General features: G+C 42.4%; 1 protein-coding gene, 2 non-coding genes and 1 pseudogene across 3 annotated transcripts; 2 read left to right on the top strand and 2 right to left on the bottom strand.

Moving 5' to 3' along the window:
* Positions 1 to 7092: 7092 nt before the first annotated feature.
* On the bottom strand, positions 7093 to 14447 carry LOC137951179 (uncharacterized; annotated as a pseudogene).
* On the top strand, positions 12131 to 12237 carry LOC137952404 (small nucleolar RNA R71). Its single transcript, XR_011112238.1, has one exon. It is a non-coding gene; the product is annotated as a small nucleolar RNA R71 (small nucleolar RNA).
* Positions 14448 to 16973: 2526 nt separating the features above from the next.
* LOC137952413 (small nucleolar RNA R71) lies at positions 16974 to 17081 on the bottom strand. Its single transcript, XR_011112246.1, has one exon. It is a non-coding gene; the product is annotated as a small nucleolar RNA R71 (small nucleolar RNA).
* Positions 17082 to 17139: 58 nt separating this feature from the next.
* On the top strand, positions 17140 to 21055 carry LOC137951178 (uncharacterized). Its single transcript, XM_068797764.1, has 7 exons — positions 17140 to 17295; positions 17505 to 17906; positions 18399 to 18818; positions 18910 to 19079; positions 20282 to 20377; positions 20624 to 20914; positions 21022 to 21055. Exons 1-7 carry the CDS (start codon positions 17140 to 17142, stop codon positions 21053 to 21055), a joined length of 1569 nt encoding a protein of 522 aa, XP_068653865.1.
* Positions 21056 to 21932: the final 877 nt, after the last annotated feature.

The following is a 21932-nucleotide window of genomic DNA, read 5'->3' as shown; positions in this document are numbered from 1 at the left end:
CTATCGAGTCCATAACATCACTCCTCCCTTGGGAACAGAGCTTGTCCTCAAGCTCAAATGAAGGATACACTTGCTAGAACACTGTAGATCTTCCCAAGTGGCGTATGTAGGATCACTATGTGACCACTAAACCAAAATCTGGGTGCTGTTAGCGAGCTGCCGAGTCTTCAAAATTTTGATCGGAGTGAGAGAGACCTTACTGTCCTCTATCGGTGGCAATGCAGGAATGGACTGAGGTGCTGGTCCCCTGAGAGGCTTGAGAATGGAAACAGGGAAAATATCATGGAGTTGGGACTCTAGGGGCAGTTGGAGCTGATAGGAAATGTGTCCCATTCGCTGCAGAATTCGGAAGGGCCCAAAGTACTTGGGGGAAAGCTTGTGGTGCATACTAGCAATGGAGTGTTGGAGATATGGCTGGAGACGGAGCCAGACAAAGTCGTCTGGAAGGTACTGCATATCTGGATGGTGCTGATCATGCTGGAGCTTAATGCGGGCCTGAGCTTTCCGGAGGTGGTCTAGTGCATTTTCTAACAACTGATCTCTACTCTGCACGGCGTGATCAAGTGCATCCATTCGGGTGGACCCTTTTGTATATGAGAGCAAATGGAGGGGGAGGGGGGGGGGGGGGGGGGGGGGGGGGGGGGGGGTGGGGTGATCCTTTCCATAGAGAATTTTGAAGGGTGTCTCCTGTAAGGCTGTATGAAATGAGGTGTTGTAGCAATACTCTGCCCAACTAATGCATTGAACCCATTTCTTGGGGTTGTCCCCCACAAGGCACCGTAAGTACATCTCGATGGTTCTGTTCACTACTTCAAAAGAATATTTGAGTTTCATGCCACATAATTGGAAGAGGTCCTTCCAGAAGTGACTGGTAAAGATCACATCCCAATCACTAACGATGGACTCGAGAATGCCATGGAGACGCACAATATTGTAAAAAAAAACTTGGACGATTGTGGCTGCTGTATACGGATGGGCCATGGGCATGAAGTGAGCATTCTTGGAAAGTCGGTCAACCACGACAAAAAGTATGGATTTCCCCACTGCTCGTGGAAGGCCTTCAATAAAATCCATAGAGTGGTCGGACCATACCTGAGTGGGGAGGTCGAGGGGCTGAAGTACCCCAGCTGGAGATAAATGGTCAGCCTTGTTGCACTGGCACACCAGGCACGTAGCAACATAATCTGCAATGTTAGACTTCAACCCAGCCCAATAAAAATCACCGCGTATCCTCTGTAAAGTTTTTTGGAGCTCCTCATGCGTTTTGTCATGGTAAGCTGATAAAATACTCAGCACCAAGGGAGATGAATGCAGGAGGTAGATGCGTCATTTGTACAGGATGAGCTGATCCTGGATGGACCAGTGAGACACCAGCTGGCCTGCTATAATTCTTTGAGACAACTATTGTAATTCTGTAGTGGACTGGTGCTTCTGACGTTTGGATTCTAGCAGTAGAGGTGTGGGTTGGCTGATGGCTACAATTTGCAGTGCTTCGTCTGAACGACGGGAGAGATCATCCGTGGCTCGGTTCAAGGGACCAGGGTTGTGTTCGATGGTAAAATTGAATCCCATGAGCTTGCTTATCCAGTGCTGTTGTGGCGGGGTGGATATGCGTTGGTCCAACAAGAACTTCAGACTGGAGTGATCAGTGCGGATGAGAAAAAAGAGTCCCCACAAATATGGTCGCCAGTGCTGTACGGCCTTTGCTAACCCAATTAATTATCTTTCGTAGGCTGGAAATTTATGATGGTGGAGGGATAGCTAATGGCTGAAGTATGCAATGGGGTGCTGGGATTGAAGAAGAATTGCCCCAATACCACTGCCGGATTCATCACATTCCAGCACAAACACGTCTTCAAAATTTGGCAGCTGAAGTACCGGTGCTGAAGCTAGAGCTTGCTTGAGCCAGTGGAATGAGTTCTCTGTTGCATCAGTCCAGAGGAAGGTGTTAGGGCGCAGCAGGTTTGATAAGGGCACTGCGAGGTGTGAATAATTCTGGATGAACTTTCTGTAATACCCTGCTAAACCCAGAAAACCTCGTAAGGCAGCACAATTTCAGGGTGGTGGCCACTGCAGTATCGCCTCTATTTTTGTGGAATCCATAGTAACTCCGGTTGCTGTAATCACATGACCCACATAGGCCACCTATGGCTGACCAAAGGATCACTTGGAGCTCTTCAAATATAATTGATGAGTCTGGAGGAGGCTGAAGACCAGACGCAGGTCTTGGAGGTGTTGCACCCAACTCTTGCTGAAAATCAAGATATCGTCAAAGAAAACAAGAACAAATTTTCTGAGATAGGGGCAAAATACTTCATTCATTAAATGGGATAGGCTGAAGGGCATGAAAATGAACTCGAAATGTCCATGGTGAGTGTGGAAGGCTGTTTTCTCTATGTCTGGAGGATACATTCTGACTTGATACTAGCTGGACAGCAAGTCGAGCTCGGTGAAAAATTTGGCCCGGTGGAGTTCATCTAGTAACTCATCCACCACTGGAATTGGAAACATGTCCTTAATGGTCTTGGCATTTAATTCCAGGTAATCAACACCAAACCGCCATGTGTGATCATTCTTCTTTACCAACAGGACAGGCGACGAGAAGGGAGTGGTACTCAGTCTTATGAGGCATTTTTCTAGCATGACAGCGCATTGCCTTTCAATCTCATCTTTTTTCAGATGGGGGTATCTATATGGTCATACCACCACCTCCTCAGAGCCAGCCTTCAACCGGATTTTTTGGTCACAGTGGCGCATAGGCAGAAGGCTGTTGGGTAGGTGAAAGAGATCTATAAACTCATCCAGCAGTAATTCCAACGTGGTTGTTGTGGGCTGCTGGTGGTAGATGCTATGAAGTTGTGCTGAACCTTCGGTATGACTGCCCTGAAGTGTGATTATGTGGTTGTGCAGTTCAAAGCTCATTGTAAGTGATGCGAAGTCTCATAAGATCGTCCTTAATGTCTGGAGCCACTTAATGCCTAGAACTAAATCAAAACCAGCTAGGGGAATGATAAAAAAATCTGTTGAGAAGGTATGACCAGAAATGGGAAACCGGAAAGATTTGCTGACCCCATAGCTCAACACTTTTTCACCATTGGCAACGGTCACTGAAGCGGTTGGCTAGGATTGCACCGGAAGTTGCAAATACTTGGCTGCTATGATGCTGATAAAATTGTGCGTGCTACCTGAGTCCACTAGACCTACTAGTGGCTGGTTGCCAACCAAGACACAGACCTGCATTGTTGTGGTGGTCTGAATGCCTGTGATGGCGTGTAAAGATACAGTCAGTTCCTCTGTATCAATGTGTTCAACCGGTTGTTCTTCCTGTTCTTCCTCTTCCATTTCTATCCAAAAGATTCTCTTGCAGTGGTGCCCGAATGTATAGTGTTCATCACAATTAAAGCATAACCCTTTTCTTTCCGGGCTTCCATTTCTGCTCTGGATAATTTTTTTGTGAAAGGTGGGTTTGTGGGAGCGGGTTTCGGGGTGGAAGGAGGAGGTGTGTAAGCATTGTTGTGCCATTGGGAGGATGTGGAGAATCCTCCCGAGTTGGGTTTCCCGGTAGGCCACATTGGCTTTCTGTTGTGAAACTTGTTTTTGGCCTCTAAGGATCGAGCTAAATTCATAGCTCGTGTAAAATCTGAGGGGACGAGGAGTTCTACTTCCAACCTCAGGGCCTCATTTAACCCGGTTGTGAAGAAGCTAACATGCTGATCCACTCGGATGATGTTGCTAGCTCTGGCTAACTGATGTTCAATTTTTATTCCATCGGCTTTTATACCTCGCAAGTGTACGAATCGTTCATGTAATCTAGTGGTAAGCGAGGGTCATATCCATAGGGAGGACTGAATTTTGTGTATTCTTCAGTCAACTAGCCTAACCAAATATGATGAATGAATCTAAACTAAACACTAATTATATCCTAAATTATCAAGCAATAATCTAATTAACTACTTGCACAACATGAAACGTAAACTCTGTATTTTCATGCCTCTCTCGAGCGCCATGTAACCACGAACCTAGATTCTCAATCCTTGCGTCTAGTCCCTCTCGGGCGCCTAGAGTTAATGACAGAGATCGGATTACAATAGAATGCAGAGAATCAATTACCTATTGTGATGATGCTAAAATTATCAACTCTGGATTTTACCTTGATTCGTGCCTCTCTCGAGCGCCATGTAATCACGAATCCGGTTTCTCAATCCTTGCGTCTAGCCCCTCTCGGGTGCATAGAGTTAAAGACAAAAATCGGATTAAAATACCAGAGTCCAACCTAAATTACAATCCTACCCTAACTAGCTAATTTAAACAAATATTCAGAAAACAAATATTCGATAAACATTAATTCTCAAATCAAATTTAATAAACATCCAAAACCTAAGTTCAAACTATAGGAAAATTAAATTACAAAATGACGGATTACTCCCCTTCTCCTTCCTCCCGCTCGGGCAGCAAAGGCTCGTTCTCATGGGTGCTGCAATTTCAAGAAATTGATGGCTTCGGGTTGCAAGAGCGAGTGGCCGGAGGTAGAGACGACGCCGGTGAAGAAGGATAGAAACCCACGGATGGAGGTGGTGCGGTGGATGACAGAATGGAGCCAAAGTCCTCTGACCGGCTCTCTCGAGTCTCGGTCGGAGTCGGAATAGCTCCGAAAATGGTCGGAAATGGGTAATCGATGCCGGAGGATGGTCGGAATGCAGAATCGGCACTGGAGGAGCCCTCTCGGCCTGGCGAGCAGAAACTGGCTGTGTCAAACTCGCTGCGATGGAGACTCTCTCGAGGTCTCCTCAGGTCTGTTCTCGGTTGCCGGACGGCGGTGGCGCGGCTAACGATGGTGGCGCGGCGAACGACGGTTAGAAATCCTCTCGGGTCTCCCCTTCTTTCGGTCGGCAGCCTCCTCTGTTTTCCCCCTCGAGCCCCCTTTTCTTTCAAAACGTTGTTACCCTAAAAATCTCTCTTTCACTAATGGCATTTTGGTAAATATCTCCTTCTCCACCAAAATTCTCCTGATATTCCATAATTGAATCCATAAAAATCATTTCAGTAAGAAATAAACCCTAAAATCAATGACATATAATTCAAGACTGAAAAAATGCAATATAGACAGTGATTAATGCCAAATTCAATAAATGCACGTTTCATTTGAAAACCGATAAATAACCACCCATAACACAATTATAAGGGCTATTCTATTATAATTAACCTAGTTCTCATGTCAGAATCTGGCATCTATCACACCCCCAAGCCTAAATTTTTGCTAGTCCCTAGCAAAACAACAATAAAACCAAAATTAAGCATAGAAAAACAAAATACCACTTTCGTAGGGAACACAATTGCATTTAGCGTATGCAACAAGCCATTAAACCCCTACTTGTACTTGACGGTAGTGGACGAGTTGTGTCTCATGAGGGTTTGCATGGAATTTACCCACAAAATTCATCTAAATCAACAATATAAAAAGAAAATTGAAGAAAATTTACTCCTCATTAGCATATGACTAACACTTAGTATTGTAAAATATCTGAAAATCATTTGAAACCCTGCTCAATTTGAAAACCTGAGTAAAATATAGCACATTATCAATCCAAATGCACTCATAGTTACTCCATCTGAACCAATGTGACCCATAAACAATTACTTCAACAGAACAAAGAGGCAACAAATAACAATAAAATCCTGGTCACATCACAATTAAGAGAAAATAGTAGAGTAAGCCTGTTGTCTTACAATCTCACAAAAGGAGTATACAAATTTCAATCTTGACCTGCAACTTCTTTCAACTTACAATTCATCATAAAATTTAAGGAAACTCATTGCTTCTAGATTTAAACCCATTCTTCGCTATTACCAGTGCATTTTTGCTATTACCAGCGTAATTTTGTTTCACTGAATACTTTTGGTATTACCACCATTTTGTATTCGTCTTCACTGCACATGCACTTATTTTTAAGTAACCGACTGTTCCAGTGCATGTCCCTGGGTTTGCCCAGGCTATTTCTGAGATTATCAGTCATTTGCAAGCAAGAGCATTTCCATTTGCATTCATACATTACAACAAGGAATTTCACTGAGATATAAAAAAGAATAAGATCAAATAGGCATACAAGACTATTCAAATTAACATAGATCAACACTAGATTTACATGTTCTCTTTTGCAACTAAGTTCCAAGTCTAATGCAATAGTAAGTTATCCCACTGAACTTTCATGGATCACAACAAATAATATTAGATTTCTAATAGGCATATTCTACATAGTTTTACGAAAAATTTTGAAACACATTTGAGCAACTTATTTTAACTCTACTAAAGTTAACCACATACTAAGAGGAGTAATTTGAAAACCATGAACAAAAATCAAAAGAAAATAATTGCTAAGACATAAAAGATTCGTTCTCCTCCACCCCGCCCCCCCCCCCCCCCCCCCCCCCCAAACCTAAACCTGACATTGTCCTCAATGGGGAAAAGTTAAAACACCAGAATGACTACAAAAAGGAATAACATCTAAAGAATAATAAAACTCGTGGAAACCACATGCTCCATTGGCAAACAAGAAGTAAAGCAAAGCCAAAACAGTGCGAGGAAAAGAGATATCAGCAAACACCCCCAAACCTAGAGCATGACACATCATCAAACAGACCAACTAACAATCACTAAAATATCTGATTTACTAGATGATTTATTGTTGGCTTTAATGTCGATTCTGGTGCCAGTCTTCTCGTCTAGTAGCTACTACTCCAGTTGACTCACAACTTAGCTAGTTATACTCCAGCAGAGTAAGGGTTAAGCTCCCTCAGGGCTCCTAAATCCATAAATGGGACCATATGTGTTTGGTCATCAACAATAATACCAAAGAGTCAATAAAGACCCCCAGGAATGATACATAGTCTCCCTCGAAAAAGATTTACTCGCATCAACCGTACCGTACCCGTAGGTAATCATCCGTAGATGAAACCGCTATCCCACATCACACTTTGAAGAAATCTCTGTGTGATTGGCCACTGAAGGCAGCAGGAATCACGTGCTGAACACAAGTCCCTGAATTACTCACCATAAGGTTTTCATTCAATACTTCAAGATCGAACTGGTCAATCCTAGAACGGTTGTTTGAGTACAGACCTCTCAAACAAGGGACCAAAAGTCTGGTCATCGACTACCGGAACCATGTATGCTCTCAGTCGGCAAGAGAGTACCCCGAGTCCATGACGGGGCCGGCATCCTCGGGGGACCTCCAATCAATCAAGACCAGAGTACACCAAAGGTTATCCCAATAAGAATGAATAAACCAAAAATAAAAACTGTAATGTACAATGGAATAGAAACGTGGGGATTTCCCACAATGTGCTAAGTTTATAATCATAAGCAAGACTCTGGCGCAGTCAAGATGAAAGGACAGGTTCCTCCAAGAAAATCACCATCACCTCCTCCAGTGTGGGGACATTCTCACGATACGGTTTGAGCCTCTGACCGTTAACTTTGAAGACTAACCCGTCTCCGTGATTTTGGATCTCAACAACGCCATGAGGAAACACCTGTGTAACCTCAAATGGACCGGACCACCTAGATCTCAGCTTCCCTGGAAACAAATGCATGAGTTATAAAGTAAAACATTCTGCCCAACAGTAAAAGACTTATGAAAAATAGATTTATAAAGTAAAAGCTTTGTTCGCTCCTTATACAGTTTGGCATTCTCATAAGCATCATGACGTATCACCTCCAACTCATTCAATTGCAATTTCCTCTCCTCACCCACTTGAGTCAAATCAAAATTCAAAGCCTTAATGGCCCAATAAGCTCTAAGCTTAAGCTCAACAAGTAGATGACATGTTTTGCCGAACACTAGGCGAAATGGAGACATCCCAATAGGAGTCTTATAAGCGGTTCGATAGGCCCATAAAGCATCGTCCAATCGAGTGGACCAATCTTTCCTATCAAAGCGAACTGACTTCTCCAAAATCCGTTTGATCTCCCTATTAGAGATTTTCACTTGACCACAAGTTTGCGGGTGGTACGGAGTGGACACCCGATGAGTGATGGAGTATTTCTTCAACAAGGTGTCAAATGCTCTGTTACAAAAATGAGATCCCCCATCACTGATGATTGCTCTCGGGGTACCAAACCGATTAAAGATGTTTTATTTTAAAAACTTTACCACCACTTTGTGATCATTTGTCTTACATGCAATAGCTTCAACCATCTAGAGACATATTCAACAACAACAAGGATGTATTGATAGCCGAACGAGACAGGAAAAGGACCCATGAAGTCAATACCCCACACATCAAACAATTCAACAATAAGAATGGGGTTAAGAGGCATCATGTTTTTCCTAGACAAACAACCAATCCGTTGGCATATATCATACACACGAAAAAACTCATGGGCATCTCTAAATAATGAAGGCCAATAGAAACCACATTGCAAGACTTTAGCCGCGGTCTTTCTAGCACCAAAATGTCCACCACATGCGTGGGAATGACAAAATTCAAGAATGTTGGCAAAGTCTTGCTTAGGTACACAACCCCTAATGACTTGGTCAGGACACACCTTGAACAAATAAGGGTCATCCCAAAAAAAATGTTTGACTTGGGAAAAGAATTTCAACTGATCTTGTTTACTCCAATAATAAAAAATCTTACGAGTTACAAGATAGTTGACTATGTCAGCAAACCAAGGCAACTGGGATACTTGGAGAAGTTGTTCATCAGGGAAGGAATCATTTAAAGGAAGGGATCCTTCCTGAGGGGCTACACAGATCCTAGATAGATGATCAGCAACAACATTCTCACAACCCTTCTTATCTCGAATCTCAAGGTCAAATTCTTGCAATTGCAAGATCCATCTGATCAAACGGGGTTTCGTGTCATTGATGGATAATAAGTACTTCAAAGCAGAATGATCAGTGAACACTATAACCTTTGCCCTAACAGATATGATCTAAATTTGTTCAAAGAAAACACAACAACTAGCAACTCCTTCTCAGTGGTAGTGTAATTCAATTGAGCATCATGAAGAGTGCGGCTAGCATACTGAATGACAAAGGGAATTTTATCCGTCTTTTGTCCCAAAACAGCCCCCAATGCATAACCAGAGGCATCACACATCAACTCAAAAGGCAAAGACCAAGTAGGGGGTTGGACAATGGGTGCAGTGGACAAACATTTCTTCAGTGTCTCAAAAGCATGAATACAGGCATCATCAAAGGCAAAAACAACATCTTGAGCAAGCAAAAACATCAAAGGACGAGAAATTTTGCTGAAGTCCTTAATGAAGCGCCTATAGAACCCAGCATGGGCAAGGAAAGAATGCACCCCCTTCACAGAAGTAGGTGGTGGTAGATTTTCAATTAGGTCAACCTTGGCTTTGTCCACTTCTACACCCCGCTCAGACACTACATGTCCTAAAACAATTCCTTCTTTGACCATGAAGTGGCATTTCTCCCAATTCAAGACTAAATTGGACTTAATGCAATGGGACAATACGAGTGAAAGATTGTGCAGACATGTCGTAAAACTAGAACCAAACACAGAAAATTCATCCATAAAGACCTCTAAAAAGTCACCAATCATGTCAGAAAAGATACTCATCATGCACCGTTGGAAAGTGGCGGGCGCATTGCATAAACCAAAAGGCATGCGTTTGTAAGCATAGGTGCCAAATGGACACGTGAATGTGGTCTTTTCCTGGTCTTCTGAAGTAATGGGAATTTTATTGTAGCCAGAGTATCCATCTAAGAAGCAATAAAAATTGTGGCCGGCCAATCGCTCTAGCACCTGATCAATGAAAGGTAGTGGGAAGTGATCCTTCCTAGTGCCGGAATTAAGTTTTCTATAGTCAATGCAGACACGCCATTTGGTGGTAGTTCTTGTAGGAATCAATTCACCACTCTCATTTTTCATTATCGTTATCCCCCCTTTCTTAGGGACAACTTGAATTGGACTCACCCAGGTGCTATCAGAAATAGGGTAAATGATTCCTGTCACAAGCAACCTGATGACTTCTTCTCTCACAACCTCCAGCATATGGGGATTTAACCTACGTTGCATCTCACGTGAGGCTTTAGTCCCCTCCTCAAAATGAATACCATGCATGCATATGGAGGGTTAATCCCTTTTAAGGCATCAAGAGTCCACCCTAATGCCTCTCTGCGTGCTTGTAAAATTTCAGTCAATTGTTCCTCCTGCTCAGTACTCAAATCAGAGGCAATAATGACTGGCAATGAATTCATGGGCCCCAAGAATGCATACTTCAATGTGGGAGGAAGTGGCTTAAGATCTAGCTTGGAAGTTTCAAGAGGTTTGTCCAAGTCAAGATGAAGATCCTGTGGATGATCAGTTGTGATAACCTCATAAGCTTCCTCCAACAGAGCTACAAAACTGAGTAAAGAGTCAACCTCCCGAAAATATGTTTCCTCATCAAAATAGTTCATAGCTAAAGTTTTTATGTAAGACTCAAAAGATTCAATAGTGGATTCGTCATTAAACATAACAGTCTCTATCTTAAATGCAAGATTCAGATCATCAGACTCAAGTGGATGGTGCCCGACATTAAACACATTCAACGAGACCTTAAAATTTCCAAAAGACAGCTTCAACTCACCACTTTTACAATGAATGACAGCATTAGATGTGGCTAAGAAGGGATGTCCTAGGATGACAGGAATTTGGTTGGTCACATTGACTACTAGTTCTGTATCAAGAACAATGAAATCAACCGGGAACATAAATTTGTCTACTTTTATCAAAACATCTTCAACTATTCCTTGTGGTATCTTGACAGAACGGTCAACTAGTTGAAGTGTGATGGGGGTAGGCTTCAATTCCCCCAAACCTAATTGCTGGTACACAAAGAAAGGAAGCAAATTCACACTTGCCCCGGAGTCAAAAAGAGCTCTCTGGATGGTATGTTCACGCATGAGACATGAAATTGTGGGGCATCCAGGATCTTTAACTTTAGGAGGAGTGTTGTGCTTCAGAATTGAGCTTACATTCTCAGTAAGAAAGACCTTTTTGTTAACATGTTATTTTCTCTTCTGTGTACAAAGGTCTTTCAAATATCGGGCATAAGCAGGGACTTGCCTAATAGCATCAAGAAGTGGAATGTTAATGTGAACCTAAGTAAATAGTTCCAATGTTTCATGCATGCTATCTCCTTTCCTAGGTAGCCCCGATAACCTTTGTGGATAAGGAGCTGGTGGGACTTGGTTAGGGATCTGCCTCGCTGTTGGTGGAGAACTTGGAGGTTCTTCACTCAATGATGTGTCCCCATTGTCATCCTTTGACTCCTTAGACTTAGTGGTCCCTACCCCATTTTTCAACTCACGACCACTCCTAAGGGTGGTTATGGCTTTGGCTTGCTCATGGTGGGGATTGAAATTCGACCCACTCTCATATGTGCTTTTGGGATTAGGAATCGTTTGACTCGGGAGTCTATTTTGTGCTTGTTCACTCATGTGGCTGGCCAACTTACTCACTTGCATTTCAAGTTTACCAATGGAGGACTGTGTATTCTGCATGAATAATTGAAGTGTATCCTCTAGTGAAGGTTTTGTATGGAATCAATGGCTGTTGAGTGAAGTGTGGGCGCGGAGCTTGTCGTTGAGTAAACCTTGGAGCACCCCCAACCTGTGGGCCCTTGGACCATGAGAAATTTGGGTGCCTAGCCCAACCCGGATTATATGTTTCCAAAAAAGGATCGTTCCGGTTTGGTCTATGAAAATTCTGGACTGTATTCAAATCCTCAATGAGCTCCGAGTAGGATGAACTAGATGGACACATTTGTGTGGGATGAGATGAACTAGAGCATATGGCACAGACAGTAGATGGGTTAGGAGCAGGTGAACTCTTGGACACCATAAGGGCATCAATCTTTCTAGTCAACCCCTCAATCTTGGCCATGAGCATGGGTGTTTCACTAACCTTGTAGAGACCTGCTCTTTTGGCTTCGTGAGATCTCCTATCAACATTAAATGATGAACCCCATTGCTGAGATTGATCACTCAACGTTTCAAAGAAGTCCCACGCCTCACTAGCACTCTTACCCATCAAACTCCAACCACTCGTTGCATCTACCATGGATCTAACCTGGGGTGTAAGACCTTGATAAAAGTATTGCACTAAATGCCATTTCTCAAACCCATGATGCGGACACCTACGGATCAAATCCTTCCATTTCTCCCATGCCTCATAAAAGTGTTCACCCTCTTGCTGCATAAAGTTGGAGATTTCACTCCTGAGGGCTGTAGTTGTCTGAATGGGAAAGTACTTAGACAAAAATTTCGTGACTAATGTGTCCCATGAAGTAATGCTGCCCACCTCTAAGGAATTAAGCCAAGACTTGGCCTTATCCTTAAGTGAAAATGGAAAAGTCTTAACTGGATAGAGTCATCTAAGAAATTCTGAAATTTGAAAGTCGCACAGATATCTAAGAATTCCTTGATGTGGTAATAAGGGTCCTCCTCCAACCCATAGAATGTAGGGAGGAGTTGGATCACACCCGGTTTTAACTCATAACTGGCAGCAGTAGTCGGTGGCAATATCATACAAGTAGGTGATGTGAAGTGGGATGGGATAGAATAATCCCTCAGGGCTCTACGGTCACCTGCTGCAGGTAACTGTAATGGTTCACCCTGATTGGCCATGGTAGCTCCTAACTTGACTTCTATTTTTTTCCTACAAATATGTTCTACCTCTTCAACAAAGGGAGCTAATGGTTCACCTAGGGAGCGGTGCCCTTGCATAAAAACACAAAAAGAAACAAAACTAACTATCAAATTCTGCTAACAAACTCACTAATGAAAATATGAAGTAACTAGAAGAAATAAAAATAACTCCATACAAAATCATCAAGATAAAATTAAGAAAGGAAAAAAAAAATTAAATCTAACCTAAGACCATGGAGAACAAAGAAATACACTTAATACGTGCCTCCCTGGCAACGGCGCCAAAAACTTGATGTTAAATTTTTATTACATCTGCTTTTATACCCCGCAAGCATACGAATCGTTCAGGTAATCTAGCGGTAAGCGAGGGTCATATCCATAGGGAGGACTGAATTTTGTGTATTCTTCAGTCAACTTGCCTAACCAAATATGATGAATTAATCTAAACTAAACACTAATTATATCCTAAATTATCAAGCAATAATCTAATTAACTACTTGCACAACATGAAACGTAAACTCTGGATTTTACCGTGATTCATGCCTCTCTCGAGCGCCACGTAACCATGAATCCGGATTCTCAATCCTTGCGTCTAGCCCCTCTCGGGCGCCTAGAGTTAATGACAGAGATCGGATTACAATAGAATGCAGAGAATCAATTTCCTATTGTGATGATGCTAAAATTATCAACTCTGGATTTTACAGTGATTCGTGCCTCTCTTGAGCTCCATGTAATCACGAATCCGGTTTCTCAATCCTTGTGTCTAGCCCCTCTCGGGCGCATAGATTTAAAGACAGAAATCGGATTAAAATGCCAGAGTCCAACCTAAATTACAATCCTACCCAAACTAGCTAATTTAATCAAATATTCGGAAAACAAATATTCGATAAACATTAATTCTCAAATAAAATTTAATAAACATTCAAAACCTAAGTTCAAACTATAGGAAAATTAAATTACAAAATGACGGATTACTCCCCTTTCCTTCCTCCTGCTCGGGCAGCAAAGGCTCATTCTCACGGGTGCTGCAATTTCCAAAAATTGATGGCTTTGGGTTGCAAGAGCAAGTGCCCGGAGGTAGAGACGACGCTGGCGAAGAAGGATAGAAACCCATGGATGGAGGTGGTGCGGCGGATGACGGAATGGAGCCGCAGTCCTCTGACCGGCTCTCTCGAGTCTCGGTCGGAGTCGGAATAGCTTCGGAAATGGTCGGAAATGGGTAATCGACGCCGGAGGATGGTTGGAATGCAGAATCGGTGCAGGAGGAGCCCTCTCGGGTCACCTCTCGGCTTGGTGAGAAAAAACTGGTAGTGTCGAACTCACCACGACGGAGACTCTCTCGAGCTCTCCTCGGGTCTATTCTCGGGTGCCGGACGGCAGTGGAAGACGGTGGCACGGCGAACGATGGCTGGAAATCCTCTCGGGTCTCCCCTTCTTTCGGTCGGCGGCCTCCTCTGTTTTTCCCCCTCGAGCCCCCTTTTCTTTCAAAACGTTGTTACCCTAAAAATCTCTCTCTTTCACTAATGGCATTTTGGTAAATATCTCCTTCTCCACCAAAATTCTCCTGAAATTCCATAATTGAATCCATAAAAATCATTTCAGGAAGAAATAAACCCTAAAAGCAATGAAATATAATTCAGGAGAGAAAAATATGCAATATAGACAGTGATTAATGCCAAATTCAATAAATGCACGTTTTATTTGAAAACCGATAAATAACCACCTATAACACAATTATAAGGGCTATTCTATTATAATTAACCTATTTCTCTTGTCAAAATCTGGCATTTATCACTAACCTATCTTGAAATAATTTCTAGTATTCAGCAACACTGCCGGTTTGTTTTAAAAGAATGAGATCACCTAGCGGGTTGGTGTGGGTGGGTGACCCAAATCGAATGGTGCACAATTCTATAAAGTCTTCCCAACCAATGCCTCGATGTTCCTTTTTGAGTTGGTGGCCCCACAATTGCACTTCGCCGAGCATGTGGAAGGCGGCCAACCCAACTCTGTCTACTACAGCAGTACGTTGGTATGAAAAAAAAATTAAAATCGGTACAACCAACTTAAAGGGTCCTCTGACCCATCATGGACTGGAAAATCCATTTCAGTGTACCTGGGAATGGTGCCATTGCTTGGGCCAATATGCTCTGGACGTCCTCCCTTCGGACTGAAATGTCCCCCCTGTCCATTGTGTTCTGTGCGTCCCCCATTTGGAGTGGGTATCCTTCGGATCAGGGTTGTGAGCTTGTCCATTTATTGAGAGAACACCTGAGAGACTAAAGATATCCTACTGTCCAGCAGGGTTACCAAGTGATAGATGCCAGATTTTGACATGAGAACTGGTTAATTATAATAGAATAACCCTTATAATTGTATTATAGGTGGTTATTTATCGGTTTTCAAATGAAACGTGCATTTATTGAATTTGGCATTAATCACTGCTAATATTGCATATTTTTCTCTCCTGAATTATATTTCATTGCCTTTAGGGTTTATTTCTTCCTGAAATGATTTTTATGGATTCAATTATGGAATTTCAGGAGAATTTTGGAGGAGATATTTACAAAAATGCCATTAGTGAAAGAGAGGGATTTTTAGGGAAAAATCGATCAATAGAAGAGGGAGCTCAGGGGGGAGAAAGGGAGAGGCCGCCGATCGAAAGAAGGGAGACCCGAGAGGATTTCCAGCTGTCGTTTGCTGTGCCACCGTTGTCCATCGCCATCAGACAATCGAGAATAGACCCGAGGAGAGCTCAAGAGAGTCTCCATCGCGGCGAGTTCGACACTACCATTTTCTGCTCGCCAAGCCGAGAGGTGACCCAAGCCGAGAGGTGACCCATTTTCGACCACTTCCCTAGCCTAGTCCGACTCCGACCAAGACTTGAGAAAGCCGGTCAGAGGATTTCGCTTCCAACTCATCTTCTGCCGCACCACCTCCTCCGATGCCAATTTAGATTCCTCTTCGCCGACGTCGCCTCCACTTCCGGCCGCTCGCTTCTGCAACCTAAAGCCTTTAATTTTTGGAAATTTCAGCAACCGTGAGAATGGAATTGCTGCCTGAGCGAGAGGAAGAAGAAGGGGAGTAATCCATCATTTTTTAATTTAATTAGTTTCCTATAGTTTGAACTTAGGTTTGAATTTTTATTAAATTTGATTTGAGAATTAATATTTATCGAATATTTGTTTTCTGAATTTTTTGAGTAATTAGCTAGTTAGGGCAGGATTATAATTTAGGTTGGATTTTGGTATTATAATCCGATCTTTTTCTTTAATTCTAGGCACCCGAGAGGGGCTAGACGCAAGGATTGAGAATCTGGATTTGTGGTTACGTGGCACTCGAGAGGCACGAATCATGGTAAAATCCAGAGTTGATGTTTCCTATTGTGCAAGTAGTTAATTAGATCATTGCTTGATAATTTAGGATATAATAAGTGTTTAGTTCAGATTAATTCGTCATATTTGTTTAGGCTAGTTGACTGAATAATACACAAAATTCAGTCCTCCCTGTGGATATGACCCTCGCTTCCAGCTAGATTACATGAACGATTCGTACGCTTGCGAGGTATAAAAGCCGATGTAATGAAATTTCACATCAAGTTTTTGGCGCCGTTGCCGGGGAGGCACGTATTAAGTGTATTTCTTTGTTCTCCATGGTCTTAGGTCAGATTTAATTTTATTTTTTTTCTTTCATAATTTTATCTTGATGATTTTGTATGGAGTTATTTTTATTTCTTCTAGTTAGTTCGTATTTTCAATAGTGAGTTTGTTAGTATAATTTGATAGTTATTTTTGTTTCTTTTTGTGTTTTTATGCACGGGCACCGCTCCCTAGGTGAACCATTAGCTCCCTTTGTTGAAGAGGTAGAACATATTTGTAGGAAAACACCAAAAGTCAAGTTAAGAGCTATCATGGCCAATCAGGGTGAACCATTACAGTTACCTCCAGCAGGTGACCGTAGAGCCCTGAAGGATTATTCTGTCCCATCCTAATTCACATCACCTTCTTGCATTATATTGCCACCCACTACTGCTGCCAGTTATGAGTTGAAACCAGGTGTGATCCAACTCCTCCCTACATTCTATGGGTTGGAGAAGGAGGACCCTTATTACCACATCAAGGAATTCTTAGATATCTGTGCGACTTTCAAATTCCAAAATTTCTCAGATGACTCTATCCAGTTAAGACTTTTTCCATTTTCACTTAAGGATAAGGCCAAGTCTTGGTTTAATTCCTTAGAGGTGGGCAGCATTACTTCATGGGACACATTAGTCACAAAAATTTTATCTAAGTACTTTCCCATTCAGAGAACTACATCCCTCAGGAGGTAAATCTCCAACTTTATGCAACAGGAGGGTGAACACTTTTATGAGGCATGGGAGAAATGGAAGGATTTGATCCGTAGGTGTCCGCATCATGGGTTTGAGAAATGGCATTTAGTGCAATACTTTTATCAAAGTCTTACACCCCAGGTTAGATCCATGGTAGATACAACAAGTGGTGGGAGTTTGATGGGTAAGAGTGCTAGTGAGGCGTGGGACTTCTTTGAAACATTGAGTGATCAATATCAGCTATGGGGTTCGTCATTTAATGTTGATAGGAGATCCCATGAATTCAAAAGAGGGGGTCTCTACGAGGTTAGTGAAACACCCATGCTCATGGCCAAGATTGAGCGATTGACTAGAAAAATTGATGCCCTTATGGTGTCCAAAAGTTCACCTGCTCCTAACCCATCTACTGTATGTGCCATATGCTCTAGTTCATCTCATCCCACCCAAATGTGTCCATCTAGTTCATCCTACCCGGAGCTCAATGAGGACTTGAATGCAGTCCAGAATTTTCATAGACCAAAATGGAACGATCCTTTTTCGCAACATATAATCCGGGTTGGGTTAGGCACCCAAATTTCTCATGGTCCGAGGACCCACAAGTTGGGGGTTCTCCAGGGTTTACTCAACCCCAAGCTCCGCGCCCACACTTCACTCAACAACCATTGATTCCACAAAAACCTTCACTTGAGGATACACTTCATTTATTCATGCAAAATACACAGTCCTCCATTGCTAAACTTGAAATGCAAGTGAGTCAGTTGGCCAGCCACATGAGTGAACGGGCACAAGATATACTCCTGAGTCAAACAATTCCTAACCCCAAAAGCACACATGAGAGTGGGTCGAGTTCCAATCCGCACCACGAGCAAGCCAAAGCCATAACCACCCTTAGGAGTGGTCATGAGTTGAACAATGTGGTAGGGACCACTAAGTCTAAGGAGTCAAAGGATGACAATGGGGACACATCATTGAGTGAAGAACCTCCCAGTTCTCCACCAACAGCCAGGTAGATCCCTAACCAAGTCGCACCAGCTCCTTATCCGCAGAGGTCGTCGGGCCCACCTAGGAAAAGAGATAGCATGCATGAAACGTTGGAACTGTTTAGTAAGGTTCACATTAACATTCCACTTCTTGATGCTATTAGGCAAGTCCCTGCCTATGCCCGATTTTTGAAAGACCTTTGTACACAGAAGAGAAAACAACATGTTAACAAAAAGGTCTTTCTTACTGAGAATGTAAGCTCAATTCTGAAGCACAACACTCCTCCTAAAGTTAAAGATCCTGGATGCCCCACAATTTCATGTGTCATGGGTGAACATACCATCCAGAGAGCTCTTCTTGACTTAGGGGCAAATGTGAATTTGCTTCCTTTCTTTGTGTACCAACAATTAGGTTTGGGGGAATTGAAGCCTACTCCCATCACACTTCAACTAGCCGACAGTTCTGTCAAGAAACCACGAGGAATAGTTGAAGATGTTTTGATAAAAGTGGACAATTTTCTGTTCTTAGTTGATTTCATTGTTCTTCATACAAAACCAGTAGTCAATGTGACCAACAAAATTCCTATCATCCTAGGACGTCCTTTCTTAGCCACATCTAATGCTGTCATTCATTGTAAAAATGGTGAGTTGGAGTTGTCTTTTGGAAATTTTAACGTCTCGTTGAATGTTTTTAATGTCGGGCACCATCCACTTGAGTCTGATGATCTGAGTCCTGCATTTAAGATAGAGATGGTTATGCTTGATGACGAATCAACTCTTGAATCTTTTGAGTCTTACATTACATCTTTCAACATGGACTATTTTGATGAGGAAACATATTTTCGAGAGGTTGACTCTTTACTCAGTTTTGTACCTCAGTTGGAGGAAAGCTTATGAGGTTGTCACAACTGATCATCCACAGGATCTTCATCTTGACTAGGACAAACCTCTTGAAACTTCCAAGGTAGATCTTAAGCCACTTCCTCCCACATTGAAGTATGCGTTCTTGGGGCCCATGAACTCATTGCCAGTCATTATTACCTCTGATTTAAGTACTGAACAGGAGGAACAATTGATTGAAGTTTTACAAGCACCCAGAGACGCATTGGGGTGGACTCTTGATGCCTTAAAAGGGATTAGCCCCTCGATATGCATGCATCATATTCATTTGGAGGAGGGGACTAAAGCCTCACGTGAGATGCAATGTAGGTTAAATCCCCATATGTAGGAGGTTGTGAGAGAAGAAGTCATCAGGTTGCTTGTGTCAGACATCATTTACCCTATTTCTGATAGCACCTGGGTGAGTCCAATTCAAGTTGTCCCTAAGAAAGGAGGGATAACGATAATGAAAAATGAGAGTGGTGAATTGATTCCCACAATAACTACCACCAAGTGGCATGTCTGCATTGACTATAGAAAACTTATTCTGCCACTAGGAAGGATCACTTCCCACTACCTTTCATTGATCAGATGCTAGAGCGATTGGCCGACCACAGTTTTTATTGCTTTTTGGATGGATACTCCGGTTACAATGAAATTCCCATTGCTCTAGAAGACCAGGAAAAGACCACATTCACGTGTCTGTTTGGCACCTTTGCTTACAGACGCATGCCTTTTGGTTTATGCAATGCGCCCGCCACTTTCCAATGGTGCATGATGAGTATCTTTTCTGACATGATTAGTGACTTTTTAGAGGTCTTTATGGATAACTTTTTTGTGTTTGGCTCTAGCTTTGAGACATGTATGCACAATCTTTCACTCGTATTGTCCCATTGCAATAAGTCCAATTTAGTCTTGAATTGGGAGAAATGCCACTTCATGGTAAAAGAAGGAATTGTTTTAGGACATGTAGTGTCTATGCGGGGTGTAGAAGTGGACAAAGCCAAGGTTGACCTAATTGCCAATCTGCCACCACCTACTTCTGTGAAAGGGGTGCGTTCTTTCCTTGGCCATGTTAGGTTCTATAGGCGCTTCATTAAGGACTTTAGCAAAATTTCTCGTCATTTGACGAATTTGCTTGCTCAAGATGTTGCTTTTGCCTTGCCTGTATTCATGCTTTTGAGACACTAAAGAAATGTTTGTCCACTGCACTGATTGTCCAACCCCTACTTGGTCTTTGCCTTTTGAGTTGATGTGTGATGCCTATGATTATGCATTGGGGGCTGTTTTGGGGCAAAAGACGGATAAAATTCTATGTGTCATTCAGTATGCTAGCCGCACTCTTCATGATGCTTAATTGAATTACACTACCACTGAGAAGGAGTTGCTAGCTGTTGTGTTTGCGTTGAAAAAAATCAAATAATATCTGTTAGGTCAAAGGTTATAGTGTTCACTGATCATTCTGCTTTGAAGTACTTATTATCCATCAAGGACACTAAACCTCACTTGATTAGATGGATCTTGCAATTGTAAAAATTTGACATTGTGATTCGAGATAAGAAGGGTTGTGAGAATGTTGTTGTTGATCATCTATCTAGGATCTGTGTAGCACCTCAGGAAGGATCCCTTCCTTTAAATGATTCCTTCCCTGATGAACAACTTCTCCAAGTATCCCAGTTGCCTTGGTTTGCTAACATAGTCAACTATCTTGTAACTCATCGGGTGTCCACTCTGTACCACCCGCAAACTTGTGGTCAAGTGGAAATCTCTAATAGGGAGATCAAACAGATTTTGGAGAAGTCGGTTCGCTTTGATAGGAAAGATTGGTCCACTCAATTGGACAATGCCTTATGGGCCTATCGAACCGCTTATAAGACTCCTATTGGGATGTCTCCATTTCGCCTAGTGTTCTGCAAAACATTTCATCTACCTATTGAGCTTGAGCATAGAGCTTATTGGGCCATTAAGGCTTTGAATTTTGATTTGACTCAAGCGGGTGAGGAAAGAAAATTGCAATTAAATGAGTTGGAGGAGATACGTCATAATGCTTATGAGAATGCCAAACTGTATAAGGAGAGAACAAAGCTTTTACATGATAAATCTATTTTTCGCAAGTCTTTTACTATTGGGCAAAATGTTTTACTTTATAACTCATGATTACATTTTTTTCCAGGGAAGTTGAGATCCAGGTGGTCAGGTCTATTTGAGGTTACACAGGTGTTTCCTCATGGCGCTGTTGATATCTGCAATCACGGAGATGGGACGGTCTTTCAAAGTTAACAGTCGGAGGCTCAAACCATATCTTGGGAATGTCCCCACACTGGAGGAGGTGATGGTGATTTTCTTGGAGGAACCTGTCCATTCATCTTGACTGCGTCAGAGTCTTGCTTACGACTATAAACTTCGCACATTGTGGGCAATCCCCACTTTTCTATCCCTTTGTACATTACAGTTTTTATTTTTGGTTTATTCATTCTTATTGGGATAACCTTTGGTGTACTCTGGTCTTGATTGATTGGAGGTCCCTCGACGATGTCGGCCCCATCATGGGCTCGGGGTACTCTCTTGTCGGCTGAGAGCATAAATGGTTCTGGTAGTCGATGACCAGACTTTTGGTCCCTAGTTTGAGTGTTTGTACTCAAACAACTGTTCTGGGATTGACCAGTTCGATCTTGATGTATTGAATGAAAACATTATGGTGAGTAACTCAAGGACTTGTGTTCATTGCGTGATTCCTGCTGCCTTCAATGGCCAGTCACATGGAGATTTCTTCAAAGTGTGATGTGGGATAGCGGTTTCATCTACGGATGATTACCTACGGGTACGGCTGATATGAGTAAACCTTCTTCCAAGGAGACTATGTCTCATTCCTGGGGGTCTTTATTGACTGTTCGGTATTATTGTTGATGACCAAACACATATGGACCCACCTATGGATTTAGGAGCCTTGAGGGAGCTTAGCCCTTACTCTGCTGGAGTATAACCAGCTAAGTTGTGAGTCAACTGGAGTATAATCTGATATTTTAGTGATTTTAGTTGGTTTGTTTGGTGTTTTAACTTTTCCCCATTGAGGACAATGTCAGG

The sequence above is a fragment of the Aristolochia californica genome, unplaced genomic scaffold (assembly GCF_029961685.1).
Source record: "Aristolochia californica isolate CCGP_79_NKW_82.1479 unplaced genomic scaffold, dmAriCali1.0.hap1 SCAF_15, whole genome shotgun sequence".
Classification (NCBI taxonomy): Eukaryota; Viridiplantae; Streptophyta; class Magnoliopsida; order Piperales; family Aristolochiaceae; genus Aristolochia; species Aristolochia californica.
The sequence above is the reverse complement of the archived record's forward strand: the minus strand, read 5'-3'. Positions and strand labels throughout refer to the sequence as shown.

Excerpts from the sequence above, each read along its gene's own strand:
- LOC137951178 (XM_068797764.1), top strand. The coding sequence starts at position 17,140 with ATGGTAGATACAACAAGTGGTGGGAGTTTGATGGGTAAGAGTGCTAGT. Across the intron at positions 18,819-18,909 it reads AGGAAACATATTTTCGAGAG|GACAAACCTCTTGAAACTTC; the intron begins GTTGACTCTTTA and ends CATCTTGACTAG. Across the intron at positions 19,080-20,281 it reads GCACCCAGAGACGCATTGGG|GTCAAAGGTTATAGTGTTCA; the intron begins GTGGACTCTTGA and ends AATATCTGTTAG.